We start from the raw sequence: 14185 nt of genomic DNA, 5'->3' as shown, positions 1-14185 counted from the left end.
ACGATCACATGTTTACAAACAGACAATCACTCTTATGTTGTTGAAATCTATGTCTCTTTGAAAATGCTGCTACAAAGACCAAATAATTCCAATGTACCTGTACTTGTTATTAATGGCAATAAACCTGAAACTTGAATTTTGTAATTTCAACCCTTCAACAAACTGTAGGAAGCCTTTACTGGTTAGTAGTAATCCAGTGTGTTTCTTTCCCTGCAGTGGTCTCTGTCGATGAAGAACCTTGCCTGCTGCTTCCCCTCTACACACAAGAGGAGATGGAGAAGCTCTTGTACAAGGACTCTGAAGGGGTGGGGTTGGATCACTCAGAGGATAGTGATTGGTGCAACCTAGCAGGTCTTCTGGGTTACAAGAAAGAACGTATCGCTGACTTTCTCCAGGAGGAAAATCCTGTCCGTGCACTGCTTTCTGATTGGGCGAGCCAGGATTGTGCCAGCATGGACAAACTCTGCACAGCTCTTCACAAGATCAACCGGGATGACATTACTCAGAGCTTGATCCTCAGCCCCAGTGGCACCAAGCCTACTGCCACATCGGCAGTGTGACAGGGCCACTCCCACAGTACACCCACAGTTTCACCTGTAACACCAATGTTGAGATAATCTCACTGAAAGATTATAGCCATGCCAACATTCAAAGTAATTTTTCCTGAATGCAACATGAAACATTGCATCAGATTCCCTGTGCGATTGCAACTGGATTTGTAAATAATTTATTTATTATAAAGTTCTCAAATCACTGAAACCTTTTTGCAGCACTCCATTAACTGAAGGATCAACAAGACACATCTGTACCACAAATTATATTTCCTCTCTTTGTTTTCCCATCAGTGTCTTAACATTGAGGTAAGGTCAAGCTTGCATTGTAATATGTGGGGGGGATCTATCAGCACTGCCAACTACAAGAGGTCATGGAGGAAGGACACACGACAACTGACTAGCACATTTTGATGAAACATGTAAGAAGATCATAGGATCAGTCTGGGAATAACAGTAACTAACAACAAGAATGGGTGTATTTGCTGTGACTGAGCCTGACAAAGCTGTGACTTTAGCTCTTTGGTAAAAGGCACTATGCACACAAACCCCACCCACCACTTTGCACCTTGTGAAGCCTTGTTTTCATCTTAGTATACTTTCTTCTTACTCTTTCACTAAGCATAGTGTTACATAACTCTTAAAATATGTCTGTGCAGTGAATTATTCATGACATTGCAAACATACTTACATATTGTAGCATAGAGGAGCTTCGCTAGTATTAGCAATGTACATAAAAAACTGGCTACAAACTAGATAATGACCCACTAATCAACATGAAATCAATGACCATACATTAACCCTCAATTTTTTTTATTGCCAACAATTCGTATTTTGCATCAATTTAATCCATATATTTAGTATTTGACCTCAGTATATTTGAATAGGCTGTCCATCTGACTTTCTGGATTTGGAGTTAGTCTGTTGACCTAACCTCCTAACCTTTAAAAACACTTGAATAAGATTCTAATGGATCAACAGTTGCAACACGGTGCTCTGTGCTGTAATTCAATATGCAGTATGACTCCAGATTCAATCACAGGCCCCAAACACACAAATTCACTGTGTCTTTAACACTGAGGAAATACACATGGAAACAATACACATTTACAAACACAAACACGTGCTGTACATGTACACACAAAACAGGTCAGACACAAACACGTACTGTACATGTACACACTAACAGGTCAGACACAATGAGAACACACAACAGTGAGGGCTCGGTTTCCCAATTTAAAGATGATATGCTCACTGCCAAAGTTATAGGAGAGAGTGTAGTTTATGTTGATGTTATGCTGAATATACACAACATAATCAACGTAAAAAACATACAAACACTGCACAGACCCAACATACAGTTAAACACAATGCCATTTCTATGAATATGGCATAAAACTCCAGATATGTTTCAATTTTAGTTTTATTTCTCAGGGTTTCTTGTGTGGTTTGTTTTTAAGTGAAATGTATAGAATTGTGCTCTGCTAGTCAATAGTATTGCACATGGTTATGGGGATAAGGGGATTCTTGGTTTGGGACAGTTATCCCAGGTGTTTCAAAACCTTACTCAGGTTGTGATCTTGCAACTACCAATCCTTCATACATTACCATAGGAATGGAAGCAGGTTAGAGAATATGTTAAAAATATCTTGGTTCCTTGTTGACCTTTGAAAAGGGCTACTTATTAGACTGTTGGAAACAAATACCCGATGAATTCCATGCTTTGCAAACTAAAACCATAAATGGCAGGAAGTCACATGTAAATAATCTACACAGCCAATCTATACTGCATATGCAAGGCTTCATATTTTTTATATGACTTAATAAATCGTTAAAGATTATGCTAAGATTATGGACAAAGTCCCACAGTCCTTCTTTCAATTACTATTTAAAATGTGCTTAACTAAATTGTATTTAAATCATTTTCAATTACAAATATTTGAGGATTCTTTTCTATCTTGAAATGAGTAACTGCAACTGGGCCAGCATTCTAATGGTTGTTTTGTCTGGTGCAAACTAGCTAGCAATGCCATTTTCATAGCAACACAAAATGAGCCTTAGTAACCAAAGCTAGTGAATGTGTGGCACAGTAATAATTGTAATGTAACTGTGCTGTGGTTTAACCCATGATGTTAAAACTACTCAAGAAACCACCAAGCCCACACACCCAAATGTCTGTCTGTTAATCAAACATGAATACTGTCCACCGGTCCGATATTGAGATTGGAACTACCTGTTGAACAAAAATTAACTATATGAAGGTTAATCATAAATCTGCTTTTGTATATTTGTAATAATAATAGTTTCCCCCTTTTTTTCGAATCGGGTAGGTTCTAGCACTCTAATGTTTAAAAGCTGTATATATTGTATTTTGCATCACAAGTGCCTGTTCTGTTTCAGGTAACAAATTATTTTATTGTGTCAGGATTAATCGTTTTGCAATTCATCCTAATGAATGTGGTAATTTTGAAGTCTAAGTTGTTCATGAAATTTCTGTCAGACCAGATCTTTCTGTCCAATCAGAGTGGCCATTTGAAGACCCTCCTTTTTCCTTTAAGTAGTTTCTGATCTACAATTATGTAATAGGTGAAGGCACCGACTCCCCTGTAAAGCCAAACCATGCTTTTCCCCTGTAATAAAGCCATAACAATTACTGTAGTTTTACATTTGGAAACTATGACAAGGAAAGAAGCTGAAAACAGGCTCATCTGTTCAAACAAAATTCCCTTTGTTGCAGAGTAAAGTTCAATAATTATTTTGCATAATCAATTAATGCCTAACTTACATGTCATGTTGCACTTCAAAGCAAGTATATTGTAGCTCAGAGGGAAAACATATCTTAATAGTGAAGGGATTATCCATGCAAGACAGGGACAAGAGGAAATGTGGAGAAGCATCACAAGTTGTTGTGTTTTACTTCATAGTACCTCTTTAACCATCGGGGAAAATGTACAAAACTGCGAAATATTGAATGTTATATGTAATGTTATATATTTACTAACATGTATGCTGTATCATACAAAAGTGTAGTTCAAAAATGTCTTATTAGATAAGCTGTCCAAACAACAAAATAAAGCCCTTAAATTCACAGTGCACTCTGGGGTTCTTTGCAACACAACCACAGGGTTCTCATGAGTCATGGAATTTCTGGAGTAATGTATATTCAAAGAATCTACAGTCAAAGAATATCACGGAATTTTCTTTGTAGCATGTTGAAATTTTTGTTGCCATTCATCAAAATGTAATATTTTCCATGTCATGTTTTTCTTGATCGGGTTTTGACAACAGGCCCTTCAAATAAGCCGATTGAATAAGCAACAAACAACTGTAAGAGGTTTAATATTTGCCAAACAACCAAAACTATTCCCCTATGGTTTAAAGGAAGAGGGGAAACTGAACAGTGTTTTAACATTAACCAAATAATGCTAATACCAATATAATTACAGTTCTTTGACTATATGTGTTAAATCAGAGTAAGAATGGTCAAGAGTAAGGTTAAATTAAAATATACATACAATATATATTGTAAATCAATTAAATCAATTACAAGGCAAATATGTTACAAAATGTAGGTTAACTCTTACTTACTCTACCATGATTATTGTAAATCAGAGAAGAAGGAAGAGGTGAGGAAGGAGAAGGAGTAGGACAGAGCTGAGAAGGTCTTAGGAAATGAAGAATCCACAGAACAATGCTTCAGAATTCCCTTTAAACACAAGAACAACCAATCAGACCTCAGCTTGATCCTAAACTTTCAACATATGGCTAGCAATGCGACAGGAAGTTAAACGACTTAGTGTCCAGCAACTCCTATGAGGGGGGGGTGGGGGGGGTGGCAGGGTGATACCCAGTCTTACACTACAAATCATTATTCTATCAAAAATGGTTCCAAAGAGTATAAACCATATTCTAAATCTTTTTGATGCATTTGGTCATATGGAAAGTGAAGGAGGGGATCCCTAACTGGATTGCTCTTCCCAAGATTTCTTTCATTTTTACTCTGGGAGATTATCATGGTCATGCTAAGGTAGGCTGGTTATAGACCAATTATTTGTTTGTAAACATTCGGGATGCGCGCGCAATGTGGTTGCAGAAAACCGGGAAAGGATAGCATTTTAAATGGCAAAAGGACCATACGGATAATACAAATAGTTAGATTTAAAAAGACCAAAAAGGTCGAGGAAGACAGCCTCTAAGAGAGAAAGCGATTACTCATTGATCTGTCACATCAGAATTTTGATTTGGGTCACGAAAGTCTTGAAATTTTAGTGAGAATGTCGCCCGGTACAGACCGCATAGTCGAGCGGCAACCATTTCCTCACGTCATGTCACAAAGTTCGGGAGTATGGGAATTCTGCTTTTAGCCAGCTGGTCCGATTATTTTTCAGATTTGTTTAAAATGGCAATCTGAGTGAGACTGCGTCCCCTTTACGCTGTTTTGACTTTAGCCTCAGTCAGACTCGCTCACTGGCAGTGTGCACAATGTTGTATTTCACTCCATTCTACACCTGAAACGTCAGGGAGGACTGCCTAATGTAGATACGAGCCTGATGAAGATAGCCAGCATCTCGGATTTCTTTAACCGAGCCTGTTTCATTCGTCAATTGCCTGAGAAAGCAACCTCCGTTAGCCAGGCTAGTTTTGGCCAATGACTTTGTCAGGCTATTTAAGGGTATCGGGGTCAAGTGAATTTTGTGCAAAGACAAGTGAAACGTAAATGTATTTGTCCAAAGGCCAAGAGCCTCAAAAGGTTTATATCAAGCCCTGCAATCCAGTGGCCAGAGATAAATGATGACCTGATCGACATTCCAAGTGTAATAGACCATGGAGAAGTTTGTCTTTTGCAACCGACATGCGCAGTTGAGCCTGCTTGACAGTTGTGTGATGTAGGGTGATAATTGGTCTATAGATGGCAGGCTATATTTATACTATTTGATTTGATAATCCCTGTGCTAGTATACACAAAAACAGTTTCTACACCCTGGCCATATGATTGAAGCAGCTTACAGATTGCCTAACACTTTCACCCAAATACATTTGCTGCTATTATATTTCCTTTTACTTCAATTACAAGTGGCTGTGTGTGGCGTTTACCTCCCCTGGTTCGTCACTGTAGTGCCGTCGTGTCTGTATCAGCCAAAGACTCATTTTTCTCTGTGACCTATATGAAAATATAATCATATCGATAACAATAATACTGGTGTTACAATTATTGTCCTAATATTATTATTTGGTTGGAATGGGCTAGTCAAAAACTGCAAACTACTGCATCCGTTTCTGAAGTTTACCCTGAAGGAGGAGTTATGGGCTGTGTCCGCATCCCGGTGAGATGGGAGAAGCCTGGGAAGGGCAACCGGCCACACACACACACCTTTCACACACAGATTTCACACCTTTACAAGTGGTGCATGGTCAAATAGTCCAAGTGTAACTGTAGAAAATATTGTCCATAATGACATTTCAACACTACAGGAGAATCCATCTACTGGTTAGAGTGTTGGTGGCATGTTCCATCCTCTACTGGTTTTTAGGACATCATATATCCAGATACAGCCGTGTGCGGTAAGTTGTCAAAAGATAAAATTTTCCACTCAACCTTGTTAATGTAATATCTTGCATATCTTATTTCCTGCATGAAATGCTGACCCTAATTGGCCTCAAGAGATACATGTTTGTGTGGTCATCTCTAACTTTTTCAAGTTTGTAACAACTTGACTCGTGTGCCAGCCATTCACCTCCAATAGTAATTACAACCATTCCAGAGATTGCATCAATCAGTGACACCTCAAATTATATGAAGACAAACCCAACTATCCAAACTGGGAACACTCTGACATCTGGGAGGCAAACCAGGAGACCAAGAAAACCAACTGCATCTGCACACAAGGAGACCCTCATGCCTATTCTTTTCAAAAAGGACTTTAGTAAAGTGCCTGTTTGGGATTTTGAAGAAACTTACGTCCAGGATATTCAAACCAGACAGACGGTAATTGAATATATAAGTAATTCATGTACGCATATAACACATTTTTTTGTTCATATTTTTGTTGGGTGCTAAACTAAGCATGTAAGTATCAAGCATAGATGGGTGTGTGATAGTATTATCAGAGGTGACGGTGGTGAAGAAGTGACAGGATAATTAATTGTGTTTGTTATTAATTGTTAAAGTTAGAAGAAGTTGATAGATTACCGTTATGGGTTGATTCATGTGTGTCTGAGTCAATTATCTTCCTCTTTCTCTTTCTCTGTCTTTCTTTACTACTAGACCTGTCCCCAGTCTCTGCAACACACTGAGGACTGGCTTCAAACATGCCTTTATTCCTAATGTGCAGCTGTTTATGCACAAAGATCACCTCAACGTTAGTGAATGGAACAGACTGGCACATTTTAACAACCCATTTGGCTTCATGGAGTACAACTATTCTGGTCTGTGTATTTGTCTAAACCAAGGGGACTGTGTCTGTTCTGAATTTTAAAATACACATTTTAGAAAGGATTTTACAGTGTAATTTCTCATGGGGATGGAGTAAACTAGTTGTACACTCTTCCTAACTTAAGGACATTATCACGGTGGCCCTGAAGTGCAAAATACACCCCCTAATACGAGTCAACTCCCCCAAAATCGGATGACTTGTTCACCTCCCCCCCAATACAGAAACACGCTCCCCAAAAGGAAAACGGCATTATATTAACTAAAAAACACATTACATTAACTCTGAACGGAAAGGGTAGGTACTACACTTCAGTGCTGATTGGATGCATTAGGCTAACTAACAAGAAATAAGAAATTGATCGACAGAAGTACAAAATGCAATGGCCTGGCAGAGTTACGTGCACCAGGACATTTGTTTGTCTATCGAAGAATGTAGCAAATAGTAGGCTACTTATGCAAAAGTATTTAGTGTTAAATGTAAAAATCGATAGCCAAACAACTATCCCGGTCCACGTTACTCTGTCATTGTGGCATTTCGTTCTTCTGTAGTGGGCTATTAGTTTTTTCTTCTGAAAAGTCCTGCTTCCTTCAACTGCGTTTTTAGCGTGCGCATAGGCTACTTATTTTTATATTGTGAAACGTTAACAGCATATCTAAGATTATTTCATAGGATTGACCCTCATTAAAATAAAGAGTAGTGCAAGTCATGTTATGACATAGACAATAGATAAAAAAATCTAGTAATTTAATAAATAAAAAAATAAAAAGACAACAACTGTTAAAATGTGAACTAGAATCCCACGTCTGAGTGTATCGCATTGTTCAGGTGTTCTGGAGACCCCAGACGAAGATGACAGACACTCCTAAATGTAAATGTAAATCCTCGCAGGGTTGTAGACCCTGGAGGAATCCACCCATGAATTAAGGTTAAGGCAGGAGGACTCAGTATAGTATTTACTTATGGAGTTAGATTAGTTTCATAATTCACAAACAAACGTAACACGATTCACAAATGTATTTAATGATTCACAAATAAATGTAACGAGATTCACAAATGTATTTCATGATTAACAAATAAATGTAACGCAATTCACAAATGTATTTCGTGATTCACAAATGTAACGCGATTCACAAATAAATGACCCCATTCTCCGATTTTTAACTGGTGTTCGTCAGGTTGCAAACAAATGTAATGGGGTCATTTATTTGTGAATCGCGTAACATTTGTGAATCACGAAATACATTTGCAAGTCTTGATTTATTATACAACTGGACAATATGACATATGCCACACCGGTCTCACTGACTTCCTAATTAATTGCGTGACCAAGATCCCAGTTTTTTTTCATGTTCCCTTGCCTTTCCAAATTCTCCGCCTCTCTATTCCAAAAATCTTGCTTAACTCATTGGTGTAGGGCCAGAGACGCTTGATTGACTCGTTAATATCTGACTCTGAACTTTGAAAAGAGTATACCGTTACCTGTCACCTCGAGCGCTAAACAGTCTATAATAATAATATATGTCCGATGTGATAATTTGTTTCTGTGCTTGATCAGGGCACCAATCTAACTCTGACCCTCAGTGACTACGGGGAAGCCCAGAGCATGGAAAGCTGTAATAGTGACCCAGAGGAACAACTTGTACCCAAGTGTGTGGAAGATATGCAGCCTAAGAGTAGAACCGGTAACTTTAAATGCAAAACATGAATATTATATAATAGTAAGATCATCTGTACATAATAACATTGACAAAAATGTTGAACAAAATCAATGCAGAAACATACCTTCAGAGAAATCATTAACAGGCAGTCGCAATGAAAGAAAACTAGCACCTAAAGCACTGGAGTTCATAAAGTAAACAAAACTCGGTGTGCTTGGTTTCACTTCTCCTTATGTACACCCAACCTGCAAACTAAAATAAGGACACCGGCTATATGGAAGATTGCCTAACGAATACAAATTGAAACTGGACCATCAGCGGCTTATAAGTGACTGCAGCAAACCAAATGTGATGCCTTTGGAAGATAAAGTAACACATTTGGGTCCACTGCTTGCACAAACTGTGCTAAACCTGTAAAATATAAATCGTATAAGACTAAAAACAATATTAACATGTGACGAGTAAAATAAGACACAAAATCGTATCAAACATGACATTAAAAGCTGTCAGAACTATATTTACATGAAGACAATTTTAAATGATAGTTTCCTAGTCTTCCTCAGTTCACCTTCCCATTTAACTGTTGAGACCACCTCTCGAGAGGTGTGCGCTAGAAAGTGTGATTGTCATTGTACACTACAGTCCTTTTGGTGCGAATGAATGACTTTCCCAGATGAATATCTAAGTGACCAGTGACAAAGGGGTTTGATTTTTCATGTCTCTGCCAATACAACTCTACAATCATACATAAGAATTACCAAGCAGTTTGCATTTATTCATTTAATGATGATTATGTTAATACATGCTTATTGTGTTTGACTTCATGGTGCTGTCTTTTTAAAGGATGAATGGTGCTGTCATACAGGGTTTTGAAGAGGATGTAGGAAAAAGAACTTCAGTTTATGTTCACACAGCCTTCTCCATAACTGCGTCAACTGTGCTTTTTAAAAACTTTGGGTATAAAAGCGTTCCCCATGATGAGGTATTGAATCCTATAACTTAATTCAAGTAGTGAACTCCAAAGCTGAGCGATGCATTCAACAATGGATAAACAGGTTATTTGTGTTGCTCTGCCCCTCCAGGGTATAAAGTATGTGATGATACTTGACGATACTTGGTCACCTTCATCATCTTCATCTTGGCAGGGAGGGACTGTGCTCACCTCTTGACCTGGACTGTCAGTGGTCATTGTGACTTGTTTGACGTTAAAGCAGTCACACACTTTGGGATAGTTGCAGAAGCAACTGACTTCCCTGTGAAATATTTTCCCCGGTGTCGTAGTGAAAATCTGGTGTGTGCCCAGTATACCCTTCACAGCTGGTAGGACAGGAAGGAGCAGTGTGTCAAATTCAGCAATGTCCTTTTCCTCTATCCATTTAATTTGGATTTTCATCTCATCTTTGCTGGACAAGAAGTCAAACAGTGCCTCAGCAGTTTGTAGATCATGTCCCCTTAGCACAACCTGGTCTGCCATCCGCTTCACACAAGCTCCGACCCCATCAGGAGCCCCTTTTCCGTGACTTCTTTCACTGTAATTTCATGTTACACCCTGGAATCCCAGGTAAATGGCACAGTGCTCATCAGGAAACAGTTGGTCTTATTGCGGTACTGCGTCACAGGACCATCCCTGATTACATGGAGTGACTCAAACGGTGAGCCATGCTGGATCTGGAGGTGCTCAATGACCGGCTGTAAGTGAGCCCACACAGCACGCTCATCGTGCCCCGTGCCTCAGAGACTTTGATATGGTTGCAAAGCTCTGAGTGGCCATTTTGGTGTATGCTACAACTGTATGGAGGGTAACCTGGCTCCTACTTCCACCAAAGTGAAAAGCTTGTATCTCAGTATTGAGTTTACAAGCATAGTTTTCAGAGAAATCTATATGTCAAGCTAAGTTGTTCTCCTGCAAATTTCCCTTCAACTCTCTTATTTTCCGTGCTTGGTGCATCCAGTTAAATTGGTGGGATGCTATCGACTCCAAGGCATGTTGGAAGACCTCTGCATGTTGTCCCAGTGTTCCACTGACCCCTTTCTTCACCCAGTTTTTCTACACCTTGTCACCCACAGTCACATCTTCTCGCTGCTCCCACCTTGCCAATTCAGAGGTATCATGCGTGTTGAGGTGCACCTCATCAAAACAGCAGTTTGTGCACAGCCTCTTCATACACTGCTGATCTTCAGCATTGCACGTGATCTCAGACAGAAAATGGGAAAGGCTCTTGGTTGCGATCAGGCCTTTACGTACCAAACACTCTATGAGAAGATGCATGTTCTCATGCTGATAACACGCACAAGTATTCCTGTCTGTGGGTCTGGCCTCTGTGATGTGCTTGGGCCTGTACCTCACAAACTGACGGTATGACATCTGATGCACCAAGGTGCATTCCTGGCAGAATTTAGTGTGGAGCTCCAATAATGTGTTGGTCAGAACACGCCGCTGCATTTTATTTTTCTGCCCTACTGTATCCTTTTTTCCCGCAAAGAGCCTACTGTTTTCATCTCTGTTTAGAAAATGAATAACTTTTCTGTAGCAAGCGTTTTCTTTGCTCGTCTGGTGCTGGATTGACGGAGATTCCTTACTTTTGCCCCAGCGATGCTTTTGGACCCTCATTTTGCTGTTCACTTTTCTTGCCATCCAGCTCTGATTTAAGTGTCATGTTCTCTTTTTCCAGCTTCTTGACTTTGGCTCTCAATTTGGCTTGAAATACTGTTTTCTTCCGCCTATTGCTTGGTGGATGGGCTAAGGGAAGGTTATGGCTGATTGTTGACAGAATTGAAGGACTCGGAATGGGAGATAGAGAAGGAGAACCATGCAAAGGAGAACCATGGACAAGTCCTTCAGGTGATGGGGGAGTCATGTCTAAAATAGCTGCCAGATCTTTCTTCGTCTTCCTGTTCTTTGCCTTTGTCTGCCTCCGTTCTTCACAACGCTTTCCTTTTTTTTGTTTTGGGAGGCAACTTATATTTCTTAAAAGAACTGCCCAGCAACAAAAAAATAAAAATGTTTATTTTTATTTTTTGCTGGGCACATTTTTTTGCGCCCCCCTCTGAGTGGCGCCCTAGGCGACCGCCTATACCGCCTGTAGGAAAGACCGCCCCTGTGTACATTGAGCTTAACGTGTACATAATCTAGCTAGATCGTTTTTATTTTAGCAAATTTAAAGAAATCTGCTAAAATCGAGGCTTGACTGTCATAGCTGACCGTCACGAACAGCCAAACCAGGGCTGGGGTAAGTGTTTGCTGCAGCTGGCGTTAATCCTACGAACAAACGCTTTGTAACTGGAACATTTTTACTTTTAATTGACGATATTGAACACAGATGTAAAGTAACTTGTCTTTACTCTAAATATCTTCTCTGTTTTCAATTTGAAGTAGTAGATCTACTTATGTAGGAAATCTTCCATTGCATCCTCTCTAGCTTCACGCCTTCGGCTATTATTCAAGCCTACGGTGTTAATACATGCCACTTTGACACACTTGCAAGAAATGATCCGCTGGTTAGATGTAGCATGATCTTGTTATTTACGTATAAAAAACTCACCAGGGACAACGACAACATCGGCAACCCTGCACTATGAATTATTATTTTGATGTAATCTTAAATTAAGTGTCTGAACAGGACTGGGTGTGAAGGCACGCATGATTAGTTTCTACTCCGTCTTGAACCTGATACCTAGATTCTAGGTTAGAAATCTTGCCAGTCTGTTGCCAATGACCAACGGTTGCTACGTTTTTCCAGCAAGTTCAAGTCATTCAAGTGTTGTCCTTTCACCTTCAAATTCGTTCAACCCAGACTTGAGCAACTGGTTTTCTGCTCAATTTTCACATTTTCCTGCAGCTCATCTTTCTGAATCTTTCCCCTTTTTGTTTTGAATTTTTCTTATTTTCTTCTGTTTTCTGCCTTCATCTTGCTCCAGGTCCTTTCAAAAATACCTTTCACAGCAGTATCTTCCAACTGCCAGTAATTTTGTATTTTTTTTCTATTTTCTGTACTTTTCTGCCTTCGTCTTGCTGCAGGTCCTTTAAAAACTCCAGCAAATAATTTTCAGCAACATTTTCACATTTGTATGCATTGTTTCTCTTCTTTCTGATTTGTTTCACTTTTTGTTTTGCATTTTTCTTCTCTTTTCTGTAGTTTTATGCCTTTGTCCAGCTCCAGCCCCTATTTAAAAGACCTTTCGGGCGCTTTGAAGCTTCAGCTTATAACTTTCTAAAAAGTTTCAACATTTTTTGCTTTTTTAGCATGGTCAGCTATCCCCATTCAGGTTTTCAGCATTCTCACTGCTGTTTCGCAGGAACAGCCTTTTCTAGTTATTATTCCATATTCTTAGTTCTTCCGCCGTTTTTTTGCCCTTTACTAGTCCTGCATACTTTCACCGATTCCTACAATTCTGGTATCAAAACGTTCGGCTCCTTCAGGACATGATGGCTACGACTTTTGGTATTTCTCACTTTTATACTTTTTAAAGAATTAAGGTTTTAGTGCAAATTATTCTCCCATTAAAAGTAATGGTAAATCCTTTCAAATCATTCAAAAGCTTCCTCCTCTTTCAAACTTAACTACTTCAGCATACTTTCAGCTAGAGACACCATTCAACCTTTAAAATGTTCACAAGACATTCAGCTATTCCCAAATGATTCAGCTTTTTCAAATATTCAGCCAATTTGGAATCGTGACAGTTTTAAATACATGAAAAATGTAGCTCCTTCTTGATTTTTATGATTGAGCAGCCAGCTGAAGTCTACTCACTGAAGCATTATCATGACATTAGCCTCTGTTGCCCGGGTTACACATACTACAGCGGTCTATGATGCATCTGTTTTCAATTGTTAAAATAAACATTCCTCACAATTACATTTTTGTTGTCGTATTTATTATGACATTAGATTAAAAGTAAACTATTTATTGGTGAAATTATCATTAGCACTACCTGTGGTTTCAAACCAGTGTAGCTCACTGCAACGCAGTACGAGAGACAAAAAAACAACTCCAGCTGTTGAGGAAGTCAAACGGCGACAGAACATGTTCGGCACTCCCCTTACTTAAATCAAAAGTCTTTCAATAGGTGAAACTATACTAACCTGAACTCCATTGCCACAGCCTAAACTTGTCATTCTGTTCATGAAAATGTTTTATTTCAGCCTAAACCGTACAATGGAACGTTATATCAAATTCAAGCAACGCAATCGCTACCACCAAGACGAACAGCAGTAGTTTAATACAATTTACCGGGGTCAGTTTCTCCACACAGGGCTACATCGCATTTTGAGTTGTTACTATATAATAAGATTATGGTTGTTACTGACAATGATCGGTACCAGTGAGCTATTTTTTGAATGGGGGATTTTCCCCTAAATTAATATCAACCTTATTTATGTATTTTGGGGCATATTTTCAGTTAACAGATATAGGCTACTGTTTCAATCCCGATTCTATAATAATATAATAATAATAATAAGCCATCCAATTCCATCCAATACTGCCGGTGACAGCGTTGTTACTTAAGATAGCTTGTTTCAAGGGGATTCAGCTTGTTTCAA

General features: G+C 39.0%; 1 protein-coding gene across 1 annotated transcript in view; it reads left to right on the top strand.

Moving 5' to 3' along the window:
* ngfrb (nerve growth factor receptor b) overlaps positions 1 to 3624 on the top strand; it is a 39442-nt gene extending 35818 nt beyond the window's left edge. Inside the window, exon 6 of the mRNA XM_047032365.1 lies at positions 217 to 3624. Within this exon, the coding sequence (XP_046888321.1) occupies positions 217 to 560 (344 nt within the window). The 3' untranslated portion in view covers positions 561 to 3624. The remainder of the gene's footprint in view (positions 1 to 216) is intronic.
* Positions 3625 to 14185: the final 10561 nt, after the last annotated feature.

This window comes from Hypomesus transpacificus, chromosome 13 (genome assembly GCF_021917145.1).
Source record: "Hypomesus transpacificus isolate Combined female chromosome 13, fHypTra1, whole genome shotgun sequence".
NCBI lineage: Eukaryota > Metazoa > Chordata > Actinopteri > Osmeriformes > Osmeridae > Hypomesus > Hypomesus transpacificus.
Note: the sequence above shows the minus strand (reverse complement) of the source record. Positions and strands in the feature narration are given on the sequence as shown.